Below are 27,867 nucleotides of genomic sequence, written 5' to 3' on the forward strand. Positions count from 1 at the left end.
GCAAGATAAAAAGGAACCACAACATCAAGGAGGGTCAAGTGAGAATAATAAGCAATCGTGATTGTTCAAAAACAGAGAATGGTTTATGCATCATTATTGAAACCAAAAAAATTTAAAAAAAAAACACCTCATTAAAATGATGAAATCCCATTACAACGAAATATCCATTTCAGAGAAATAAATTTTGGGTCCCGATTTAATTGTCTTTACATTGGTTGAATTCCATTCCAACAAACTCCCATAGCAACAAATAAAATTGCAGTTGCGTGACATATGTTGTAACTAGAGTTTCCAATCCCGCACCGAATTCAGTCTTGCGGGATTTCAGGATTCTAAGGAGCCAATCCCACGGGGTTGACTTTATTCTATTGAAAATTTAATTTTAATGTCTAATAGAAAAAGTTGTGCTTTTTAGGTAGGACTTTTGTTACTTGAACTAGTAATTTTCACTAATTCCATGCACCAATTGTAGATCACTACACAGTCAGATCCCAATTAGCAATTATCGTTTGGTACGCAAAAGTGTGCCCTAAAAAACAAAAAGTTTCTTAACCAATGCATTGCTAGATGGAATAAGAAATGATTTTTGCTCAAAAAATATAGCCCTGTGGCTCATCACCTTCTGAAGTAGATTTTTCTTTTTTTTTATGCTTTGTTTTTGCTCTAGAACTGCACATTTCGGACAAAAACAATGTCTATTGGACATACATTTTGCTGTACCCAATTTAACTTTCATTAAGAAGGCCACACCTTTGTGGCTTCATTAACGTTTGTCATTGTATCAGTACATTTGATTCATTACAGCAAGGGGTGAGCGCTACTTGGTTTCACCTAGTCGCAACCTCAGTAAAAGTTTTTGGATAACTTCACTAATTTAACCTCTCATTTCAGGGAGACATTCAAAATTTTGAGCAGCTTAATTTACTTCACCGTCATGCTAGTCATCCTGTGTTTTATCCAAGTTTGTGTCACTTCTCTTAGAGCCCAGCCGACTATATAAATAATGTCAGTTTTTCCATTGCTTTCTTCTTTGGAGAAATATTTTGTGCACTTTTTGTAAGTTAATCAGCGATACACTTTCCCAATTTTTTCTAAAGCAAATTTTCTGGATTTTGAACTTTAGTGATAATTATCAAAAATGTTTTTAAATTACAGTACAACCTCAATATCTTAAATCTCTCGGGACAGGAAAAAATTTCGAGATATCGAGTTTTTGAGTTATCAAGGTTTTTAAAAAATTACACTCGTAACTCTCACATTTACACACATGTACGCTATATGCATTTATATATGTACTATGGGACCACTTTGAATTACAATCAATAAAGTAGTCTTTAATATTTCACTAGATTTGAAATTTTCTAATTGTTGAAAGTGCACAGGATGAGATTTTGAAATGAACAACAATTTCAACTTGGTTTTTTCACCTAAAAATTCAAACATTCTAATTTTATCTTTAACCAGTAACGTCACATTCAAAAAATTCTCAGCAGCCATTTTGTAGGAGTTAAAAAAGCTGAGTGATGAAAAGGAGGAACGCGCTTTCGGTTTTTGCTTGAAAACTGACGGACGAAAAATCGAACCCCCAATGTGAAGAACATGTTCGAGAGAAATGCACAAAGATTCTAAACTCTGGGGAAAACACTGCACCCCCTTCATGCCAACACTCCCCTATTATCTTGCCCCAATCCCCTATTCACAAAATTTCCAAGAAAAGGGATGAAAAACGTTAACAATTGTACCTACTACTGGTTTTACTACAAAAATTGACAAAGCAAAACGACAATTAAAACTTGCTTCTGCGCAAAAATTTCGACATATCAAGGGTTTCGAAAAATAAATTTCAAGATAACTATGGAAAATACATAAGGATTTTAAAGAAAATGCTGGGGAAAATTTTTGTTTCGAGACATCAAGGGTTTCGAGATAAGGAGGTTCGAGATATCAAGGTTTGACTGTATATGCATTTTCTCAGTTGCTGAACATATAAAAACTGAAACCTTGAATGAGAATATCAATACATTCTCAGAAAAATATTGTCTATTTTTATGGTGTTCTTAAATGGTAAATCCACATTTCATCATATGAGATAGAGTTTTTCTTGCTCTTGCAGATTTACGAGGAAGGTGATTCAAACTACAGATGATGCTTTTGAAAATAGTCGCTTTATGAGCGATAAAAGCTACAAAACTTTTGAATAAAATAAAATTGCGGGATTGGAAATCCAGCGAGATTTTGCTCTCAATCCCACTGGGTTAATTCTCCTAAATATCATGCAGGATCCCGCAGGATTCGGGATTAGAGACTCTAGTTGTAACAGAATTTCACTGTATTAATGTCGGGGTTCATACTTTTTAAAGGAATTGAAAATCTTTCAGGAGTGTAGTTGAAAAAAAAAAAAAAAAAAATCAAGCTATAACTTCTGTTCAAAAATTCAACTTGTTTTTAAAGCACTGGTTTTGGTTTCATTGCAATTTTCTTCTATATAGGTAATAATTTGTTATTTTTTTCATTTTGTAAAAATTTGACAAACTTATTCTATAAATAACTTATTTACCGGTGATTTTCTTAAGATACATATATATTTATAAGCATCCATTTTCTTACAAACACTTTACAACAAACCAACATTAAAAATAATCAACAGAAGAATATCTTCCATAAATATAAAGACTTGATCCCATATTCCTACTTTTATTTGCACAGCAGCTTGTGAAATCATAGCCCATGAACTTCTTTGTTTGTGTGATTTTTTGCATTCAATGGAATTCTGAACTGTTTATGAATGAATGCAAGTTGTCAAGAATGCAGGGCTCTTGTACTATTTTTTTTTCTTTAGAAACTTAGCACAGTTCTTTCTCAAATTGTATTAAGCTTAGAAAATCACCCCATTTTCCCAAACTGAAACTGCAGCTTGTTTATATGTGTAGAATTAAAAAGTCTTTTTCATTCACTATTTTTTACTTTAAAGCTTTTCCCATGATCAGTGTTCGTAAAATAATCTGTAAAAAATAAACAACTACATTGTATTTCAGGAAATTTAACTGCTTTCCAAACCTAAAAACAATTACACACCTTTGCAACATACTGCCAGGTCCCTGTTTAATGGAACCCTCATCAGGAGTTGAGTTATCAAGACCTGCATAAATGAAATTCTTATTAAAATGCATAAAAAAATTTTCAAAATATAAATCATTTTATTTAAAAAAAAATTAGACTGCAGAAAATAAGAAATAAATTAAAAAAAACAGAAAACTGAAATATCCTAGAAAATTTCTGAAAATTAGAAAAATGATTACATAAAATATACTTGAATTTTTTTTTTTTTTGAGTTCATATATATAAAAAATATTTTTGTTAATAAGCATTACATACTAGATAGCAAAAAAAAAAAAAAAAACAGGTTATTGTAGAAAAACTTTGAAGCATAAAATGGAAAGTAATGCAAATTTGTCAAGACAAACAAACACAACCCTATATTCCTCCGAATCCATTAAGGACCACATGACATAATTGTTAGGGTGGAGTGAAAAAAATCAAAATCTAATAAACGTTAAGTAATAGTGCGGAAAAGTACTGTACGCTACAGTGTACAGTATTTTTGTAAGTACTGCACACTGTAGGGTATTGTAGTTCTGTACACTGGTTACTTTGCGAATCCAAAAAATATAACACTGGAGAACGTAGATGATCGTCATCAGAGAACTTGGTTTGCGTCAGATTATGAAGACAAATTCGAAGAATTCAACTGGACATTGAAAATTTACAATTTCAGATTTCAATTTCAAAGCTGAGAGACTACCATGAGCTCATTGACAAGCAGAAGAGGGAAAACTTGGCTCCACCTTTCCAAAATGGGAATTCAGATAAAACTTTGAAAGAAATGCTGCTTGATAGCATACCTACTGAATTTTATGGTTTTCAAAACCTCACACGTGATAGCAAAGCAGTGAGAGGATAGGTAAAAATTCTCTAGCTATAGTTGTCTAACCAAGAGTTTAGACAACAAACTATTTAGACAAAAGCTTTATTCGAGTCAAATTAGAATCCAGAGATACGTCACAATATGACAATAAGATCGAAAATTGGCAGGAGTCAAATAGTTCAAGTAGCACGCCAAACTATATTTTATAGTAATCAATGTGATTACAATTTGAGGGCTCGAAAATATTAAAATTTATTTAGCAACTTCTTTTGTTTTGAGGTGTGAATTATGTCGGATGTTTCAAGCTACATTTACATTTTCAAATTTTTTCCTATTGTAGGTAAATTTTAATTTTTGAGCTAAAGTTATTGATTAAGTGGAGAATTATCAATAATCCTTTTTTTTTACTGGATAAGAAATGCTTGTACTATTTATTTTTTTCGTATCTATGTAAGAAGTAATTCATATGGAAGCAAATTTTTGCTTGAAAATAACTTCTAATACTTTTTCCTCAATATATGGAGTATCACGATGTTATTCAATTTTGATGCTATATTCGTAAAATTCAGAGCATATATGGAACTTTAAAGAATAGTTTATTATTAAAATAACCTTATGTGGTGTGTAAACTGCACAAAATGCCTACTCTTAGGTGATATTACATCAAATTTTTATTTTTGATGAAATTATTGTAACTTTTCCCAGTTTTTATGCAATAATTATCAACTTCAAGGCATGGGCGAACCCTCAAGACATTTTTTTCTGTCAAAATCCTTTTGCATGACTAAATATCTCTACAAAAGGCAACTTTTCCGCACTATTACTTAACCTTTATCAGATTTTGATTTTTTTCACTCCACCCTAATAATTATGTGTCCCTTGAGTTCAAAATCTGTTTTACAAAGTATTGAATACAAGTAATTTATAAATTACATTTTTTTCATGTTAATGAGACATCATAATCTTTAAATCAGCAAAATAATAATAATAATAATAATAATAATGTTTTGAAAATACACAGTAATTTTAGTTTGAAAACATTGCAAATGAAATACACAGATTGAAAACAGCACATTTATACTGTGATGCTTTCACTTTTTGCAAGATTGCTTTTTAACTAAAGATTGAATATAAGCAATTCCATTAATTATCCTCTATTTTATTAAACAAACAGCTTAAGTCATCACTGTGGGGCTTAGAAGGCTCTTTCTACACCTTAATCCCGGTACTTATGTTACACTTAAAAATACAAAAAAAAAAAAACATTAAGCTGTTGACACAAAGAGCAATTATTTAATTCATTTTAAATCTCAAAACAATAGAAAGAAGAGTTGCTTCATAACTAAAACATTTCACACAAATTATTACGAATTAAATGAATTATGTTAAAGTATTAGCTTTCTTACAGAAATAGAATAAAAAACTGGATGTAAGTTAAAATAAAAAAAAAGATAAGATACAGTGGTAGATTTTCCATGTCGCAAGTGTCAGAATTCGCAAGGAGCCTCCCACAACTAAAGCGGTTGCCAAAGGGGATTCGGAAATGCACATGCTAAACATTTTAGATGTATTTGTAATGGACAAATTGGATTCCTTAGGGACCCACAAGCTCAGATTTATCTGAGCATTTAAAACAGATAAACCATGCAATTGGTAGGTGCGGGGGTCTTTGAGGGTGTCAAATTTTAAATAGACAAATGGGCCCCCAAAAATATATTGTGCCTGGCCGATGGGACCTCAAACCTGCAAATCCACCACTGAAAAGATCTGACAATGAACAAAGATTTTTTCATTAAAAGAAAAATAATAATGGGAAAATAATGCTTACAGAATGCTTTATCTGGCCTTCCTCTTAATTTACAGCAGTGCCATACTACAACTGCAGCTAATATAACAAAGATCAAGCCAGCTGCTCCTATAAAAAAAGGCATATATTCAAACTTTATCGTGTATCTTTATTATGGAAAGAATTATTATACATAAAAAAAAGAGAGTCAGTTTTATCCCTTTAAATTCAAGTATAGTACTTTATAAATTTCATTTATTCTATTAAATAAAATAACGGAAAATTGCACCAGTATCAGTATTTATGTTTTCTACTGATTGAAAGAATTGTGCAAAGTGGGATCTCTGATTATTCACAAAACAGCAACATAGTTCAATTATTGCATTAAGGATTAAGGGATGGCATGTAGCTTTAAAGCACATGCATATGAGCTACTAGCACAGCCAGAATGGACCTTCTGGGGAGGAGAAGGAGGGGGTAGGCCTAACCGACAGTACATACGTAAAAACTACCATATTAGGATTGGTAATAACATTGGAGCTAAACCAGATGAAAATGACCAATAGAATGGGCAAGCCTAAGTTAGCAGCGTTGTAATGTTGTGATTGGGATTTGCAACGCCTTCACAATGTTGCCAGGCTAGATTTGCCCCAACTATAGATCCAAAAAAACTTTGAAAAGTAAGAACCAAGACAAAACAGGTGTTGTCAAAAAAAAAAAGTGAAGTCCAAGACAAAAAAACTGCAGCTTCCTCTCCCTTCAAAGAGCTTTTATATGTTGTTCACATTTATTTTTTATACTAGATGCGTGCCCGGCGTTGCACGGGCTACTTAAAAAATGAAAGAGATGTCCAATTGATGTTTTTGTATTACTCTGACATCAGTTTCTAAAGCGCTAAGGAGTAAATAAATATGCGTAATGCAAGGTTTGCAATACACCAGTAGAGCATATTTTTGGCAGAAATCTCTTTAACGTTAATCATAGTTATCAATGATAGAAGTTAAGAGTATTTTCAATTAGCACAAAAGGAGAAAATATATGCATTATCAACTATAATCTGTACTCATGTTAAAATGAATTACATCTGATAGACTAATTTATGTACAATTACAATCAGCTTTTTACATAAAATGACACACACTTTTTGGTTGATTACGTGAAACTAAAGCACCAAGACTAAATAAATACCAATAAGCATTAATTAATTTCCAAGTCATCAGATTCCAATTTAGCTTTAGTTGAAATCCTTAAAAACAATAATTTTTGTTCAACTCTGTTTCACTTAAAGAAATCCAAACAATCTTAATTTAACATGTTCTTTTAACGATACAAACTGTGTTTCAACAGGAAGGAAAAAGAGTTATTACAATTCGAAAACTCACTCATGTGACGGGAAAAAGTCCAACAAAATAAACATAATTAGTCACACATCCTAAATGTACCAAAATATGAGGCCGGTGAATGATAAATTTACACTACAATCAATAAACATAGCTAAAGTAACAACTTTCATATGCTGAAAAGAGTTAAGAACGTTGAATTTAAAAAATAAAAAAAAGACAGACGATAAAATAAAAGCTATGTCCGAATAGGGCAACGAATTTTAAACTAATTTAAAATGAAATTCTAGATGGAAACGTTGTTTTAAGATTTGGACAGCAGCCAAAAAAATCTCTTTTAAAAGAATTATTAGAATTTTACTTGCTCACCCATATGCAAAATGGCAACAGGAAAGAAATAAAAATTCCAGAATAACGTTATGTTAATTAACGTTTTAATTAATATCTTCGCTAATTAAAGTCGCACAATTACGAAATTGGGCCTATTGTTTTCTTTGGAAAATTTCGAATTGATCGGTACCTCGTTTGACTCTCGATTCGCAGCGGTTCTCGAGAAGATCGATCTTCAGACAGACAGACAGACAGACGGGAACAGATTTTAATATTATAGTGGATTCTGATATTTTATTGGATCCTCCCATCACTCTTGGTTTTATTAGATAGTTAAAAAATTCAAGTTCTTGTTTTGTGTGTCTCACTGTATATGTTTTTTTTTCCTCCAACTCCCATAGACTATATCCAATCAACAAAACATCTATGTGCTTAATCAGCCAGATCCCCAATTAATTCAGATAATTGGAGTTCCCCTAGTGTGTTCAAATCTTGTAAGAGATTAAAAAAAGACAACACTCATACCAATAGCAGCGCCGATTAGAATAGTGAGATCATTGACAGAAAATCCAAGCAACATCCTTGGCTCGGCGACACCTGATAGCATAGTGGAATTGTGCGTAGTTCTATCCATGTACGCTAGCATCGTGACGCTCTGCTGCAGAAGGATTTCTCTGTACTCATGTGAGCCTGAAGACTCTGCATCCAGATCACCTAGAAAGGAGGAATATAAATATTTTAAATCCAGAAATTTTCTATGCAAATTTCACTATGATTCATTTCAGTGTTTCTCCAACTTTTTTGCCTAAATGGAGGGAGCTCTTTTGGCAATCTTCAAGCGCCGAGGTCTAAATTCCATCTAGGGGATGGTGGGGTAAAGTGAATGTAGTTACGAAAAGTTATTTTTTTTCAAAATGAACGAAACTAGAAACTCATTTTGAAAATCACAGTTTATAAACAAAGAACAATGTAGTTTATAATAAAACTTGCATTGAAACATTTTTTTACTATTGGCAGTAAATTTGTAACAAAAAAGGTGGAAATGTTTCACTCTAAAAATTATGGATACAGTGAAAAATAAAATATTTTTTTAATGAAATATTTTCTATTTGACTATTACAAATATTTTTGATCAAATGGAGGGTGAATAAAAGAATGAATAAATAAATGAATAAATAAATGAATAGATAATGAAACAATGAAAAAAAAATATTGATTAATATAGAGACTTAATAAATGAGAGAATAAAATAGAGAAATAATAAGAAAATAAGTGAATGAATGAATAAGTAAGTGAATTATTAAAATGAAGGAATGTAAATGAATAAATACATAAATGTGTAAGTGATTTAATAAATGATTAAATAAGCAAACGAAATGAACAATTCCACTTTGTCCTGCATGCATTTGGCAAATTGTACAAAACATTTAAAATAAAAATAAGCTTAATATCGAATAAATAAGTGCTGCACCAAACATTAGTAGGTCCCAATTAGTATTTAAAATGTTAATAACAAGAACTTTATCATTTTACAATAAAAAAATAATTTCTGACTTGAGTATCAATATTTCATATGCTTTGGTCTTCAGCAGTGGTGTTCCCATAGGGTATACTCAATATACGCCGACGCTGTATACTTTCAAACATTTTTTAGACATAAAGGGCTTCAAAAAATTTCATATTATGACATATTAAGCATAGCTGATTACTGGGAGTATGCATTCAGAAAAATTGATGAGAACATCACTGATCCTCGGAAATTCTGGCTGGAATAGACAATATGTGTTACAACAGACAAAAAATATTATGGGATAGGTGACACTAAAAACAGAGTAAATGCTCTTTGCCCCACAAAACCCTACTATTATTCAGAATTTGACTGATGAGGAAGGAAGTGACTTCTAAAGTTTAAAAGACCTTTGGAGACTCACTTTGAAGCCCCTAAAGGAAAAAAAGTTCTTTCTGTAGATGCAATGCCAGAGGGGGTTTCCATCCCCTCAGAATCCTCGGTTTAAGTCATAATACCCATCCTAATGTGGTACTCAATATGCATGTGTGAGCTGTTGACCTCTCCCCTTGAGAAAGAATTCAGGTTGCACTAACATAATAATTCTTAAGTTTCATGAATATGATGAACCAAGTAAACCTAGATAAACTGCTTAAGAGGTGTATACCAGTAGATTCTTTAAAAAATGGAGCTCAAACAGTGCCTTTGCAAAATAAATTCTTTTGTTGATATAACTATAGGTCACAAAGCAGCAGGGTTCGTTGATTTAAATCATGATTTAAATCAAGTGATTCAAAAAAATCATTGATTTGAATTGGGTGATTTTTTCAACAAAATCCTTAATTAAACTCAATTATTTTTATTTTTATTAATCAATTTTGCATTTTTAGTATGTGTTGCTCTAAATTTAACAACATTGCATCATACAATCTTAACTTCAACAGACAAAACTATTACACGGATTCCTCCTTCTGTGTGTGAAACAGATTTTCGCTCTCGCAACATTACTTTCACTCCGAACTTACAGTTCAACTTAGTACAGAACCAAATAAACAATTGTAGTTTTTCTAATACACCATCACTAACATAGTTCAGAAAAGTAATTGCTCAACATATTATTTTAAACTAAAACGTACATGGTGATGGAAACCTTATTTTTAAGCGAAGCATAAAACAAAATCACTTTTTATCTAAGTATTATAACATATTCAGAAATCTTAAAAATGTATTGAATAAATAGAGAACTTATCTTAGTTTTAAAAGTAAGCTGAATGGATTCATCTATTTATTGCATGAAATATATTATGTTTATAATTGTTAAGTAATTAATAACTACAAATTTGAGAAGATTAAAAAAAATAAAAATCTGATTCAAATAAAAAAAAATCCAATTTAAATTTAAAAAAAACTGACTTTTTTATTTTTTTAAAAAACATTTAAAAAAATCACGAACCCTGCGAAGCAGAAACCAGTGATCTAAAATTTCTCTCTGGAAAACGATGTGAGGAAATTAAAAGTCATCAGAAACATTAAAAGCACAAAACAGCAATAAAAATGCCAGAACAGTAAGTTCTGAAATAACAAAGCACTTTTTTTTAAATGTACACATCAGTATGTGAAAAAAAAAGGCATCCAGCTTCCAAAAATGCGTATGAATCTTGATGTAACGCTAAACATTAAAATAAATTTGAAAATTTTTGTCTTATACTAGAAAACACTATTCGCAAAAATAAATAATCGTTCTCAATTTTGTTTTTAAAGAACCAAATAAAAAATCACTAGTTACTTAATTTATAATAATAATGATAGTAAAATACACAGAGTAAAATGTGTGGACTGAAAATTGCATGGATGGAGACTCATGAATAAATGTGCCTAAACACATAGCATAAACGAGCTGATGTGTGCATCACATGACTTCCTTTTACTCTAATTTAATGTCATTTTCTCATTATCGGCAGTTTTAATGTGATTCAATAGTTGACACTCTAAATACAACCAACAGTGGCCAAATTGAAACCAGATTTAGAAAAAAATTTTTTTTTTTAATCGCCAAATTTTTCGCCACGTTGGCGACAAAACTAGGCGACCAAAAGACTGGCGATATATCGCCAAGTGTCCGCCAAATTATAACACCACTTGAGTTTACATCGAAATTAACAACGATTTCCCCCCAAAAAGGGGCAAAAGACCCCCTTTGAAGCATTCGAATGCAACCAAAAAGAGAGGTGAACAACTAGACCCCACTAGGAGTCTAAGTACCAAATTTCAACTTTCTAGGACATTCCGTTCTTGAGTTATGCGACATACATACACACATAAGCACATACATACGTATATACAGACGTCACGAGAAAACTCGTTGTAATTAACTCGGGGATAATAAAATGGATATTTCGGGTATCTGCACGTGTGGTCGGGTTGAAAAATAAACTCAACATTCATTCGGGGGTGAGCAAAATGGAAATTAAGGCCGATTTTTCAGTGAAATTTTTTTCGCGAATACAATACTTCCTTTTTTGTAAAAGGAAGTAAAAAGCAGACAAGAATTGCTGCAAGCTGTCACTAACAACACAGATGGTGCTAAATCAACAAACACCTAGCGAAGAGTATAAATCAAGAACAGAAAAAATATGCCTTTAAATGCAAAGTTATCTTCCAATGCTTAAACTTGAGTTAAGATTTCAATGAATATTATATCAGAAATTGTCAGTGACTTATTATTCTATTCATTGATTTAGTTAATATATAATTATGCAAAAATATATTAATATAAGAGCTGAATATTTTCAAAGAAGATTAAAAAAAAAAAAAACTCATATTAAATTTAGAATTAAAAAAATAAATACATAAATAAAACTGACTAAAAAAAACTTTTTAAAAAATAATAAAATAAAATTAAAAAAAGGTTGAATTCGTTTAGGAGTTACGATGCCACTAACAGACACAGGATGCACATGTTAAATTTATAAACCTCGCCTTTTTACTTGAGGAGTTAAAAAAAAAAAATCATCTTACCTTTAACGATAAATCCACATTTTGGTTAAATCGTTTACTTTAAAACATCGTTTTTAGTTTCAAGTAAAACCATTTCTTAAAAAACAACTGAACTCCAAAAACGAAACGAACAACGCATGAAAGAAATTTGGGCGCGGCATCAATGCCAGACAGACAGGTGTCAGTACTCATGAGCTACTACGCACGCAACAACCCAGCCACCACTCATTTGTAGTTTTTCCAAACCGCAAAAAACGGTTTAGCTAGCAAAACTTGCGTCGCCGCAGAACACCGCACACGTAAAAATAGAACCTTTAAATATATTTTTTTCAGAGAATATTTTGTGATGATTTCATTCATGAACACTAAATGTAGAATTAAATGGTTGTTCCAACGAGGAAATTTTTTATTGATAAAAACTATATTAAACATGGAAGATATATTTCACCAGGGACGGACTGGGTCCCGCAAGAGGGTAAAAAAAAAAAAAAAGTGCGGAAAGGGGAAAAAAAATGCAAAAAGAAAAAAAAAGTTACAGCAAAAAAAATATAAATAAATAAATGAAAAATAAAAAGAAATAAAGAAAAGGAAAGAAAAACGATGGTGCACAGGTTTACGAGTTTGAAGAAAAGAAAAAAAAAAGCTAAGGGAAGTCACATAGGTCTGTGAGCGGGGGGGGGGGGGGGGGGAATTGCACTAAAATATTTAAAAAATAAATTAATTAAAAAAAAAACTTTTTTTTTTAATTTAAAAAGGTGTTCCGACTAGAGAGTGCATAGGCGGGAGGACGCATCGGTCCACGGGTCGGCGGCCAGCATAAAATTTTATCGTCAGCAAAACAAATGAATAAAAAAAATTAAACAAAACAAAAAATATTAATTTGAATTTTTGGCATCTTGAATTCAAATTATGTTTTTCGCAATCACGAGCGTGTGCGTTTGTGTAGGCGCATGTGTGTGGGTGCGTAAGTGTATGTATGCATGTGTGTGAGCGAGTGTTGTGTACGTGCGTGTGCGTGTAGGTGTTCGTGTGTGTGTGTAGGCGTTCGTGTGTGTGTGTAGGCGTTCGTGTGTGTGTGTAGGCGTTCGTGTGTGTGTGTAGGCGTTCGTGTGTGTGTGTGTGTGTGTGTGTGTGTGTGTGTAGGCGTTCGTGTGTGTGTGTGTGTGTAGGCGTTCGTGTGTGTGTGTGTGTGTGTGTGTGTAGGCGTTCGTGTGTGTGGGACATGGACGCCACCGCCCAGCAAAAGTGGATTTCGGGGGACAGTGCTCAGGACCAGCCGCGCCGCCGCCGGTGGACGGTGGTGCTGCAGGCCTGGTCCAAGCTGAAAAAGGCACGGACGCCAAAAACGGTCAAGTGAGAACAATAAGCAATCGTGATTGCTCAAAAAAAAAAAAGAGACAAAAAGATCGAAAATATTTATAATTCAAAGATAGAGACAGAGAGGAGGGAAAAAATATAAATAAAAAGCAATGAATCACGTCAGAATGAGAGCAGTCAGACGACGGCAAAATTAAGTAAATAAACAATCTCAACTGTTCAAAAGGAAAAAAAAAACTTGCACTTGACGTTTGCATTGAACTCAACGAACGAATGATGCCTGGAGCTAAAGCGAATCTATTGGGCAAAAAATTATTCTTCCGTGAATCCCCCCCCCCGCCAATGATAATCTTGTGGCAGATAGCAAAACATAAAAAAAAGGACAATCTTCTTGATTTTTCATGCAGGGGTAATTTCTCCGTCTTTACTATACTACATCTTCATTTCCTTACAATATCACTATCATGACTAACAAAACACACTTACAGGGAAGCTTAATCGAATTTAGCGTATTTTGATGAAGTGCGAATGTTTCAGTTGGGACGTTTCACAGATAAATTCCAGTTAATAATACAGCTGAGTGGGCCATATTCATATATTGTTTTATGTACCCTCCCCCCTATTTATGAATGAAACAATTTAACAAGAACAAGCTCGAAAACAGAAGTTAAACAGATTAAGTAATCATTATTAGTAAAATAAAGAAAAGAAATCAAATGAATTTATTTACTTATTTCTATTATGAATATTTCCATAAAGAAAACCATAGTTGGGGATAACCTAAGCTGGCAGCATTGTGTAGGCTACGAAGATTCTAATTATGGCATTACGAGGCTGCCAGGTTAGGTTCTTCCCAACTGTAATCCCATTACCTTTTTCAGCATTTGCTTTCATTTTAGAGCTATCAAATAATATCATTACGCTTTCAATCCATTAAAATAATACAGTACTAATATTTTCTTGCATATTTGAGTAAGTTTCATTCTTTACTTTCTACCCCCTCCTTCCTCCCCATGCGGAAAATAATATGGGATTTCTCTGTAAATGCAGTTTTTTGGTCATGATCGTCACATTGCAAGAAAACTAAGTTTTTTTGTTACGAAGATTTTTTTTCTTTATTTTTTTTTTTAATATTTAAAATGTGGAACACTTTTTCGGGGTTGCGCACAAATGATGTAACGATTTAAGGTGGCGGGGGTTCTTGAAATTGGGACAAAGGGAGGGAGGGAGTAACAAGAAGTGTGATATCACGCTTTTTTATACGAGGCGTGTTTTTAAAGAAAGTTCCGTTTTTATATAAAAAAGTAACGAGTACAGATAGAGGTAAGTAATTTAGTGCACAAAAATCTACCACCCTTACGCTATTTTTCGACATTGCTCCCGTGATTTTCCAAGCATTTGTCATAGCGTGGTACAGGTTTTTGTATACCTATTCGTACAAAGTTACCGCCCGTTTAGTCAACCATGAGGACTCTTACAGGGCTTTGGCTGGGGCGTTTTTGAACATCCTCTGGTCTGCCCTCACCTCGCTCGCAGCATCTTTCATTTGTTTCGGCATCTAAAGTCTTTCCAAGGTGGTCTGTGGCACAACAGCAATAATGAGCTCAGAGAACATGTTATCCCATGGCTGACTACACAGGCGGCAATTTTCTATGAATAGGTATACAACAACCTCTACCACGCTATGACAAATGTTTGGAAAATCACGGGAGCAATGTCAAAAAATAGCGTAAGGATGGTAGATTTTTGTGCAATAAATTTCTTTGCTCTATCTGTACTCGTTCTTTTTTTATATCAAAACGGAACTTACTTTAAAAATACGCCTCGTATAATGAGAATATGTTTATGAAAAACAGCGTGAAATGTGACAAGGGGAGGGTTTAAGGTGATGTGGGGCACTTCGTGACAAAGGAGAGAGGGAGTCAAAAACGTTGAAAAAAAAGTGACATTATTTATGGACAGCCCCTTTTCAAATTTTCATTATTATTATTATTAGTTTAAGTATTGATACCAAACAATTTTATAAATTTATATACAGTATCGCACAATTTTCTTTTTACGATTAAGGAACAATTATTTCTGAAATTTCTTCCAGTTAAAAGAAAATTTACGCACACAAACTTACTAACAATTTTGCATTTTATCAGCACTAATTTTTTCATCGAACATTTTCATATTTTTAAGTCCTTACTGGAATAATAAAATCACTTAGTCATGATAATTTTACAGTAACTTTAACCCTTCATATAAATGACTACTGTAGGTGTCATTCATTTCATGTGCGGATTTAACGTCTCCGAAACGTCGTTCAATTCAAGGCCATTGTAGACTGACGTCATAGAAAACGTCATTCATTTTATGTACCATTGCTAACTCGTCTTTGAGAAATTATTTATTATATGTCAAAATGTTAGGGTTTTCAAAGAAATGTTAGAAAGGATAAGAAAAGAAAGTATCGAATGAAAGATAAAAGTATCCCCTTTTTAGGAATATTACAAGCATAAGCGGCTAATTCGAGGAGGCAAGAGGGGTAGCTGCCCGTTCTGCCTCCTTATTTTTCAAAAGTAAAGGGACTTTGCCCTCCACTTTTCTTAGTTCAATATAGATAGATAAAAATAATATTAAAACTGATCGATTCACGTGTTTAAAGAACAAAGAATTGGTTTAAGAAGTGTAGATTTTATGTTTTCCTCAATTTATTATTTTGAAAAAGTAAAATGGAGCTTTAAATTAGAAGAAAGGAGTCTACTGTGGCCATCTATTCCGATTTTTAAGGTGACGTCCCAAAATTTTTGGAGGTCATTTAATCAATACTAACGTTAAACTTCAATTCATAAAAAAAAAAAAAAAAAAAAAAAAAAAAAAAAAACCGCTGTGGTGGCACCGCCCACATAACCTGCTCCCCCCCCCGCATCTAATTTGATTTACACATTTTTGGTGCACCAGCTTTCTATGATTACAAGTGTACTGAACCAATTTATTATTTAAAGTTTTAGTACTAAAACCAATTAAATCATTTTTTAAAAATTACAAGAGAGACAAAAAACATTTCACACTCAGCTCAAGAAATTTCTTCTTCGTTTGGAAAACATTCAGTGTATACTACTTCATTCTTCTTTTCTTCTTAAATTGTCTACTTATTTACAGATAAATATAATTTGAATTGAGTTGGTTTTAAAGTAAATCGGCATTTCAAACTTTAATGTTTTAAAATTTTCTCCTCAAACTTCGTAATTGTAATCATGTGGTTTCTCAGTTTTATGCCATGAGCTGGCCTGTACAATCAAAAATGTGAGTTGATTTTATGAGTCATAATTAATAGTTAGATCGGGGGAAAAGGACATTTTTGAAACAGGAGAGATTTTTCTTAACCAATGCTCAAAATCAAGGAAGTTGACACGTGTGAAGTGACTACTTCACACATTTAATGAGTTAGATGTGAAATGTTTTTGTAAAAGTTACAAATTGAAATCCCTTCTACAATCCCATTCATAAATGATAAAATGATATTTTAAAAATCGAATGTTACTCAAGATAGAATCATTTTCTTTAAATTAAATGACATGCTCGAATATCAAGCAGGAAAATCAGGAACAGCTTTTAACTTACATTCTAATTATTGGACATTTCCCAGCAGACCTCGCTTCCTTCGAGAAAAATATTCCCAAAATAACATTCGTATTTAATTTTTCGTTTTCTCTGCTTTACTACTGCGACTAGTACTACTACTTCAGACTCAGAACAATGACGATTTCGCACTGGCGTGCCCCGTTGCCGCGCAATGAATAGAGAACATTACGAAATAGAGAGCAGGCCACGCCTCCGGACCAATCAGAGCGGCCGACTTCCGTGATGTCACTACACACACATAAGTATCGATTTAATTCAACGATTATGGTGAAATTCAAACAGAAGAAGCAAAGCCCCCCTTTTGTGTGCTTCTCCGTACGATAAGGGACGTCGCAAAGGAGAGATATTTTAAGGCAGGATTTAGAATGGTTTTGGGTATTCTAGTAACATTCAATATTAAGGTGTGTGGGAGCAAAGGAACAAAAAAAAAAAAAAAAAGTTTCTCAAAAGGCATGATGTAGAAAAGAGACCATTTTGAAATGGTTACGTTGAATGCCATTCCAGATTATTTTTATTGCACGTTCTTTTTCAAAATCAAGGGAAAATATCGCATGACGTGAATTATAGATAAAACTTAAAATATAGCGTTTAAGGAGAACGTTATTCAAAGGTATTGAATTAAGTGACTGTATTTAACTGACATTTAATACAATAAAGAATTAAAGAAAAGATACTTTCAAAGAGCATTTTAAAAGCATATACAAAATGAGAAAATAAGCTATAAAATAGATACAATTATATTCTACCAAAATTTACTTTTTATACTTTCTATTTGCGGAAATCCTCATAGATATAATAGCGAAAGCGAATGATCGAGTAACGCTGACGTCATCAACAATGAAACTCGGCATGATAGTTTGATAATAATTTTTGGAAATGTTTGACATACAGAGAAATGCTTCATTTAGATAAGGCTGAACTGGATCCAGTCACTTAAACTGTTTTACTGGTAAGACTTTCATTTTAGGAGAATGAAGAATCAAAAAAGTGGTTGGAAATTAATGCTATCCACTGAAGTTTAGGGTTAATCCACTAGAGTTAGGGTTTGAAATTTCAACTATCAAAATATCACCAAACAGGCAATTGCTTCGTTAAAATGTAGAAGAGAAGAAGCAATTTTCGCCGGTCATACCTTGACGACCGAGTTTCTAGCACATAAATTAAACGAGATATTTGATACTTCAAAGACAAAACGATTCGGTATTTCCATGACGAGTATGATACAGGAGTGAAGAAAAAGTTGCTTTACGCGATAAAAAAAGATGTACTAAATACGCTCAAACATAATAGCATGGAGGTAGAAAAATCAGTTTCGAAACGATTACATTGAATTTTGTAGACGTTTCGTTTTTGCAGATTTATGAATATAATCCAGAAAATTGGATAGTGAAAATATACTCGGAAAAGAACAAGTATTACAAAGAACAATAATCAAAATGCTTCAGTTTTGCAATGATGAAAGAATATCCAAATTTCGAGAAAAAATAAACTAATGTCACCTCAAACAGTTGACAGGCGTATCAATGAATAAACTGAAGATGAACTTTATGTTTATCAAATAGGATAAGGTGAGAACACTTTTTTTTTCTTTCGGAAGCAATGTTAAAACATTTCCCACCAAAAGAATATTAAAAAACGCCAAAACTAGGCATCAAGCTGGAATCAAGGCCATGTCCAGAAATTTTTTTCGGGAGTAGCCCGGATTCGCACATTGCCCTAACACACACATATACAGGGTGATCCGTTTTAACCTGCAAGACCTTTATTTTCGCAACCGTTAGCCCTAGATGTATACTTCCAATTGCAAAAATGTTCAAAATCAGATGCAGAGTTAAGATATTGAAAGTTTGAAGCAAAAATAAAAACGAGTCAAAAAATACAAAATTTAACTTTTTATGCGGGCCCCAGGTCCCCTAACTTATGTTTAGGGAAATAATCTCCATTAAAAAGTAGTTCCAACACAAAAAGTTTGAAATTCTCACGACCAATATTCACCGAGATATGAAACGCAGCGTTTTGTGACTTACACCACTTTTCACAAGCCGCCAATAACACTTTTTTGGGGAAAATATAGTGGTTGACAAGTGTTTAAAATTACATGAGTGCATAGAGTGTGACTTTTCAAATTATTCGAGGTTTTGTAGTGTTTTTGCGTATCACGGCATAACATTTGCATTTTTTTTTTTTTTACTTTGACGACCTGTTATTCTTCTGTATGGTCCCTTAAAACTTTAAACTGGAATATCTCCTTGAGTTTTGGTGGCACAAATGTCAAGTTTTTTGTGTTAGTAATAGTTTCCAATGGAGATTATTTCTCTAAATATTAGTTAGGGGGACTTAGGGCCCGTATAAAAAGTTAAATTTCGTATTTTTTGACTTATATTTATTTTTGCTTCAAACTTTCAATATCTTAACTCTGCATCTGATTTTGAACATTTTTGCAATTGGAAGTATACATCTAGGACTAATGGTTGCGAAAATAAAGGTCTTGAAGGTTAAAACGGAACACCCTGTATACATACAGACACACATACACGCAAAAAAAAAATATTTAACATAGATGTTTTTTGTCTTGATTTTTAATGATTGCACTGTTGAACTGTTGTTATTTTAATTTTAATTTTTTTTTTAATTCACGTTGTAGTGGTAACAATAACAGGAGAATGTCCCTTTTAGTCGGATGTAAAACATCCATAATTTCAGGGTGTCCAGGGGTTTCTCCCCCGGGAAATTTTTTGAAAAACAGATATACAAATCTGTATTTTGAGACCTTATATGAGTAGGCTTGCCAGATTTCTGAAATGCTAAACCAGAACGCCGGAATATCCCCTCCCCCCTTTCATAGTATCGTGGGTATTCACGGGAACACATCGTTGGCTGGTTTCTAGAATGCACCAGTTTTTTCTCAATGCTATGAAGACATGGTCCTAATTATGAACCTAAATTAGGGTTAATCATAAATGACACACAAGCATATAAATTTAAACATTAAATTTTTTACAAGACAATAGTTACAAATTACTTAAATGAGAAGAAGCAATTAAAATGAGGAAACAAATTAACAATATTTACTAGTATTTACGTTTGGATAGAACTTTTTTCAGAAAACCTTTTTTAGATTTGATCTTATTTTAAAAATCGGTACAATATAATCCGATATTAAATTTACATGTCATTAAGTCTTTAACCGAAGATTCTTGCATCAAATCCCTATCATCAGACCTTGCGTTGTTCATCAAAGAAAATACTCTCTCATAAACAGATGGCGCCGAGATGAGCAACTTCAATTTTATTCCACGCGAAAATGAATGTAATGTGCAGCGAAATTTCTTTCGGTGCTAAAGTTGCACCTTTAGTGCCTAATATTGAAATCGACTGTATGATAACGATTTTTAAGAAAAAACAATACGATAACATATTACAATTTATCAGCAGAATATCGCACTTCTATATAGTTTTCATTTCTCATGCAGTACTGTAAAAAAAGATAAAGTAATTATTCTAAATAATCCTTTAGTTATTATTTCAAAACATTTTTGGTCGTCTATAATCAATTAAATTTTTCCGGGACACCAAGTAAATCAGCCGGGATACCACGATTTTGTTTGAAATCCGGGACTGTCCCGGTCAAATCGGGACGTCTGGCAAGCCTATATATGAGGTAATCGAGAGTACAAAATTATGAAGAAAAATAGGCAAACAACTCTTTTGAAAGTTATGCATTCTTCTGCAAATCAAGATCAATCAAAATAAAAATTGCTTGCTCGACAAATCGTTGACATTAATCGAAGGGGAGGAAAAACAAAAGCGGAGAAAACAGAAGCACATCGTCATTTGTTCATATCGGCTTTTAGTGTAGTTTGTTTTTGATCACATCATCTCCAACACCCCCCCCCCCCCTTTTCATCAAATGCCCCACAGTATAAAAATTGCACAAAATGGTTTTAAAGTAGAGGAGAAATGGTTTTGGTGCAGAGATTTAGAAAATAAGAACGAAAGAGTAATATTCTGGCCATTTGAACAATTCATACTTAATTTTCTTGATAAGAGACAAAATTGAAGAACTTTTCAAGGAATTTCAAAAACTTAAATAATTCTCAAAGACTTTCAACTCTAGAACAGTTGAAATTATTTAAAGCACTTTATTTGCACTTTTCAGAAGTTGATTGCACAGTTTTACAAAATGGTTCTAACTTTGTGAAATACACCCGTTTTAAGTTAAAAATAAATGTAACGAAATATTTCTCAAAACAAACATTTTTTTTTTCAATCACAAGTAGTGCAGAAAATGAAACAGAGTAAAGTGTTATTTTTTTCTAATGCTTAAGATATTAACAGTATGTAGTAGAAGTAAGATAAAAACAAGCAATAATGAAAGAACTTCCAAAATACTGAATTCGGTATTAAATAAATGGCAAGACATGGAACATATCAGTTCCAAAAATTTATCTTGAAAAATATACTACAAAAGCGCGAGAATCATGATTTTTGCATTTTTTACTCAAGATGTATCAAGGAGCTGAATTTGGCACATCTTGGTAACCATAGCCTAATCGGAAAATAGGGGCCCGGCGCTAGGGGAGTCCCCGGCTATTTGAGCCGCTCAGACGCCAATCGGTTAAGTCCAAAACACAAAAATTGAGAAAATTAATGTTTTTTGATACATTAGTTTAAAAAATTCTTGGTTTATTAATTTAATTAGAAAAACGTATAAAGTCTTTTTTCGAGGTGTAAACTCTGCAGAAAAACAAGATATGTACAGGATGTGTAAATAAAAACGTAAGTATTTATTGAAATAATGACAGCATCTCAAAAATTTTAGGACTTATACCTTTTGGCAGCTGAAAAAGATAAGAAATTTAAGTAAAAATAATAAAATAACATTTATTGTCAAAAGTTTTATGTTTATTCATCATAACAAACGTAATCTTCTTCCGAGTTATTTAAATGTAAATCTTGATCTCCACGTGTTGTTTTTAATGCCTGTAAAAGTCGTGTTTAATTGGAGGTATATACTTTAATAAACATATGATGTCTTTTTTTGTTTCTCTTGAAATTGTTTTGCCATTAGGATATAATACAGGTTGAGTTATATTTTTTAAATTGACTGGCCTACCTATTTTTTTTTATATTAATTACATGAAAGGTATCATCCTCGTCAGAATTATGTTTGAACTTAATGCTGCTTCGGTTTGACCTTTCCACTTTTATGCATCTCATATTAAGTCAATTGACTGTTAGTCCACTTGTTGATTTTTTTCTGTTGGTAACAGCTTCTTCCAATGATTTTGTGGAAAGAAATTCTTGTGGATTCATTTCGGCCAAACATACATGTAGCCCTTGTTAGTCTTTCTATCATGGCGATGTATCAGAACCAATACGGTTAACTCTCCTTGAATTAGAACGAAATATCGTATCACTTTCACTGTGTTCTATTTCCATTGACATTTTTAGTTTTTTATACCCTTACAATAAATCTTTTTTATTATTTTAAAAAGTCAGAATTTTTACAGTTATTAAAGAAAATTTATTTAATGTTTTTGATAACACAATAATTTTCGTAAACACTTCAACGTAATATTTTTGTGTTATAACGCACATGCTTAAAACTCAAAAAATTCTAATTAGAAGGTAACGGTTACAGTTACTATGAATTTCTTGTTTTTCAGTGTTGCCAACAAATATCGAAAGAAGAGGACGAATTTAATTTTTATTTCAAAACTTATGTAAAAAAATATTGATAAAAGGTGGACTTATTCACAATGGCTTCTGAAATTATTATACAATATATTCAGGAGCTATTAAAAAAAGGGCTGTCTAACCTAGAAAAAGTAATCAACGAGTAAATCCTTTAGTAACTAAGAAGATTATTATTTATTTTATCAAAATTTCCAAAAATCAGAAAATATCAAAAAAATGGACTTAACCGCATTGGCTTCTGAGCGGCTCATTTCATTTCTTTCAAATTTCAAACATAATAAAAAAAAATGTACAGTTTAATTCAGCGAGACGACCCAAAATAACTTTTCCTGACGCTAAAAAAAGTACAAGTTTAATTAAGTGATGATAAATTCGTATCGGGAAAAAACTGCAAATAATGAGAAGATGAAATTATAATTCATTACGCTCAGCTTGTACAAACGATGCAAAAATAAAATCTTTTTACTTCGTTCAATTACCGCAGAGGACGAGCAGAATACTTTCAAACGTGAAAAAGGCAATTAAAAAAACAAAACTCCTAAACAACAAGACAACTGACGTGTGAAAACAAGTACGACATGATGCATCAATTTGGAACGTGTGCGAGTGGTTTTTACTAAGAAAATATTTTCACTTTTCAGCTAATGGTCGTGTTAATTTTTACGGTCGTAATATTCGGAACAGTTATGCAACTTTTATTTTTCAGTTGCAATCGGAATTAAGTGATTTCTCGATCAATAATGCTTTCTGCGAAACAATTGAAAATCATTAAGAAAATTTTTATAATGTATTCATCTTTTTTTTACCGCAAGCCTCTGTGTTAACAAGAAAGAGAGAAATAAAATTCTGTTAACACACTGCGATAAAAAAAGTTTTATCTTGTAAGTGGAAAATGAAATTGTTATGTGCAAAGACATGCACCGGTAGGGGGGGGGGGGGGTCAGGACTTCCCCTAATTTTATTGGAAATCAAAAATAACATATTACTTTTTTTTTCACGAAAAATATAGTTCTGTCGGCTAGTTGTACGTTCTAAAATATTCTGTTTTAACGATTCTCTTCTCCTTCTAACTTATTAACTTTAACAGTAAAGCATTTTGCCAAAAAAAAAAAAAAAAAAATCTGCCAGAAGTTCAGGATTAAAGAGGTTAAAATGTGTCAAAATAATTTCTTAAATTAGTATTAGGACATAATTTCGCAATTTTATTTTTATTTTGTTCATTATTTGATATGACATTACATAATATTTCATTTCTTATGATACACCTTTCAAAATAAAATTCCATTCAATTTTGAACTACTAGCACCAATGCAATGTAGCAATTAAAAAACCGTTTTTATTATTTTCTTTTTTACATCATTGATATAAATCATTTGATTGTTCAATTACACTTAGAAATAGAAATGAGTTCGCATAATTTCTTACACATCCCCCCTCCAAGTTCAATAGCGCAAATCCCCCCCCCCCCCATTTTCTCAACCCTATTTCTTTTTTTAATTTTTTTGCTGTTTTTCAAATTTATTTTTTAATAATTTTAATTTTTTTTTGTAAAAATATTTTTTTTATTACTTATTTGTTTATTTATTTTTAATTGTTATCATTATTACTTCCTCTTACAAAAAAGGAAGTATTGTATTCGCGAAAAAATTTTCACTCAAAAATCGGCCTTAATTTCCATTTTTCTCATCCCCGAATGAATGTTGAGTTTTTTTTTGTTTTTGACCCGACCACACGTGGATATATGCCTAGAAACGTACAGACACCAGAAATATCCATTTTGACGACCTTCGAGTTAATTACAACGAATTTTCTCGTGACGTACGTATGTACGTATGTATGTGCGTATATGTGTATGTATCTCGCATAACTCAAAAACGGGATGTCCTAGAAAGTTGAAATTTGGTACGTGGACTCCTAGTGGGGTCTAGTTGTGCACCTTCAATTTTGGTTGCATTCGGATGTTCCTAAGGGGGTCTTTTGCCCCTTTTTGGGGGGAAATCATTGTTAATTTCGATGTAAACTCAAGTTGTGTTAAAATTTGTCGGACACTTGGTGATATATCACCAGTCTTTTGGTCGCCAAGTTTTGTCGCCAACTTGGGGACAAATTTGGAGATTTTTTAAATTTTTTTTAAAATTTTGTTTCAGTTTGGCCACTATTGGTGATATTTAGAGAGTAAATAATTGAATCACATTAAAATTGCCAATAATGGGGAAATGACATTAAATTGGAGTAAAAGGAAGTCATGTGCACACATCAGCTCGTTTTATTAGGAAAGTTTTGTGTTACGCTGATGACACACACACACACACACACACACAAACTAAACAAATACAGGAAATAAAATTAAACAGAATAAAATAAAACAATATAAATAACTTAAACAAAAATAAATCAATAAATAAATTTTAATAAATACATTTAAAAAAATTTAAAATACTCCCCCCCCCCCCTTGTGAGCACCCCTGTTCTTGAGCATGGCGCCATTGCGTCATGAAAATCTAAAGCAATTCTGATCACAAACTCCTAACATTTCTGTATGAAGAACAATTTTTAATTTGTAACCCCCCCCCCCCCTTCCCAAATAATGGTGATCAGCTAGGTCTCTGGTAATGTGAGACGAAACCCGTGAATGATGAGCAAGAATATCCTACAAATTTTCTCTCATCAAATAAATTTCGATCCGTAATATAAATGACGGAATGATAAGTCATGGAGCTCAACCAATTTTTCTTCAAACAATTACAGAATTTGAAAATGACAACCAGCGAAAATAGTTCACAAACCACGCCCGTTGTCAAAAATCGTCCAGAATACGCCACGTGTCGAGTAATTAAGTAATCGTGGGCAGAAGAAATGTTGTGTTATTCTCAGCGAATCAATATCTATTTTAATACGCTTATCGATTGATTTCAGTTGGACTAATTGCTCACTCAGATCATAATTTCCTGATATTTTTCTTACTCTAAATTTTTGGATATTTCCCCCTTTCCAATCAAGGGCACCCCAATGGGAGGTGCGGGAGGTCACTGTGACCTCTCAAAATTTTCCTTTTTCGGCAAATATTGTGTGACGATTCCGCAAAATTTGGAACATTATTATGGAATATTATTATTTGGTTATATTTATATTCAGCAAAATTATCATCATTCTGTGAAATTCGGAGTTCTATTCGGCAAAACTACCGAAAATAATGCTTCTTACTATTGTAACTTTTTTTTTTTTTATTATAACAGATGTTCCTGCATTTTTTATCTGTTCACAAAAGCTTTTCCCATTTGCACTTTTTACAAAAAAAAAAAAAAAAAAAAGAAAAGAAAAGAAAAAAGAAAAAGAAATATGGCAACGAAACCCTATAAATGCAGTCACTAGGTCAAAGTTATTTAAAATGACTATATGTACACTTTTGTAACATCAAAATTTTCCTGTGAATACACTATGCATTATAGGGTAATGTCAACAGTTTGGATTTAAATGAAAGGCCTTTTATGCAGGTAAAACTGATGTTGCTGTGGCCCATGAATATGTCGAAACCATCTAGTATTATCATAATTAATTTTACGAGCCAGTTGGTATTTATTGTTTGACCATCGATTACATGGAAAAGCTAATATACGGTTTATAGGCGGAAATGGACTATCTATTAGTTTATAGGGGTGTTAGTTGGTTTGTTTCAGATGTGCACTTTTGCCTCTCTATTATTTAGCCTTAGTTTTGTAAAAATGAAAATTTGCTCACAGCAACATTTTTCAAATCTAAATTATATTCGATCAATATTCTCATGGCAAAAGTTAATTGATTTATTTATTTACAACAAAGTTTTGAGCTTACCATTTCGCTTTTATTCTCCTGAAGGAAATGAAAATATTTTATTTTCTTTTTGTTGTTTCCATAGTAACTACTTTTGTTTTCCCTTATTTTATTTCTGAGAATGCAATAAATGAATAAGGCACTAGTGACATTATAAAACGCGTGTATCAATATCCCAACGCTATTTTCCTATCTTCCCTGCTGGATGAAATAGTCTTTACTTGGCAGACTGCCAGATTACATACAATCCGTGGTCAAACAGTACAAGGGCAGTGGTGGAAGGTTACGAACAGCTACCACGAGGTCAGCTAATGTCTCATGTTCATTTGAATTTAATAAAGCTTTAGTTCTAAAAATAAAGAACACAGTTTGAAGAGAAAACGGGAATTTTGTGTATTACTCATCCTGTCTTTTACTGGGTATAATCAGATTTTTCGGTTTCTGTTACAGGGGGTCGGACCGCTTTTTCCGAAAGTGAGCAAATAAAAATAGAACGAACTAATTCAGAGGATTCAGAAGCAGCCAAACGTTAGATGAAATGTAGTTTCATCAGAGAAAAATAAAACTCTAAATTCCTTAAAAAGGTCAGAAAATTGAGTTAACGTGAGAGCGATGCCTTAAACATGTCTGACTGGTCTGGTGCCGTTACACTATATCGCGTACAATTTTTCAAATTTTCCCTACAAAATATTTGATTGGCTACTTACGTTGAGCCACTGTAATCGAGCCAAAACCAGAGGAATTTGTACAAAAAAAAATAAACTGCTGTCACCAGGGGCGGACCCTAACAGGGTGCCAACCTCGTCTCCAGAAGTAAGTAAAGATTTGAGTTGAGGGCGGGGAAAAAATTGCGCAGGTTCAAGGGTCCCCCCCCCCCAAAAAAAAACCAAAGACGTGCAGGCTCGAGGGCGCAAAAGGAAAAAAAAAGACGAAGTCGAGCAGGTTCGAGGGCGCTATAAAAAGAAAGAGGAGAGAGGAAGGGGAAGTCACGCAGGTTCAAGGGCGCAAAAAAAAAAGGAAGATACACAGGTCTGCACGTCAGAACCGCTGCGGACTTCCACCAGAGTTTCCTCTGGCCTCATCCTGGGGTGCAAGGTCCGAGAGCGCAAGGACGCACAGGCAGGAGGGCGCACCGCCCCACGGTGTTGCGATTAGTACAAGCTAGGTGGACAAAAGTCATGTTCAAAAGGTTCAAAGGTACGTATCCGTTTGTAATTGAATAAATCAGTTAAGTTCCAGACATCATTTCATCACACAAAATTAAAGTGTTCCTAATTTCATATGATTTTATTGTTCAAGATGGATATTTTTTACACTAGTAACTGCATTTTTCCCCCTAATTTAATTACTCTATCTGATAGTTAAACAATATTAAAAAATTTTTTTTAAAGATGAATGACTGATTTTTTTTTTTTTTTTTTTTTTTTGCCTGTTTCAAAACTTTCAAGTGATGACAATGACTTGTACTCCTTTGTACCCGAGCTAAATTTTCTGTATATAGTAGCTACAGCTTTCCCATTAATCA

At 32.7% G+C, this 27,867-nt stretch overlaps 1 protein-coding gene across 3 annotated transcripts in view; it reads right to left on the reverse strand.

Annotated features, from left to right (window-relative positions):
• Positions 1 to 16,927, reverse strand: part of LOC129223870 (uncharacterized) — a 29,898-nt gene extending 12,971 nt beyond the window's left edge. For 2 of the 3 annotated variants that reach the window (XM_054858238.1, XM_054858236.1), the window contains exons 1-4: positions 11,907 to 12,017; positions 7,907 to 8,095; positions 5,754 to 5,840; positions 3,076 to 3,139 (exon numbers count right to left, since the gene is read on the reverse strand). In XM_054858238.1, the coding sequence (XP_054714213.1) occupies positions 3,076 to 3,139; positions 5,754 to 5,840; positions 7,907 to 8,027 (272 nt within the window). In that variant the 5' untranslated portion in view covers positions 8,028 to 8,095; positions 11,907 to 12,017. Of the gene's footprint in view, positions 1 to 3,075; positions 3,140 to 5,753; positions 5,841 to 7,906; positions 8,096 to 11,906; positions 12,018 to 16,811 lie in introns of those variants that run through there. The other variant, XM_054858237.1, reaches the window with a different exon arrangement.
• Between the last annotated feature and the right edge of the window lie 10,940 nt (positions 16,928 to 27,867).

Source organism: Uloborus diversus, chromosome 6, assembly GCF_026930045.1.
Source record: "Uloborus diversus isolate 005 chromosome 6, Udiv.v.3.1, whole genome shotgun sequence".
Lineage (NCBI taxonomy): Eukaryota > Metazoa > Arthropoda > Arachnida > Araneae > Uloboridae > Uloborus > Uloborus diversus.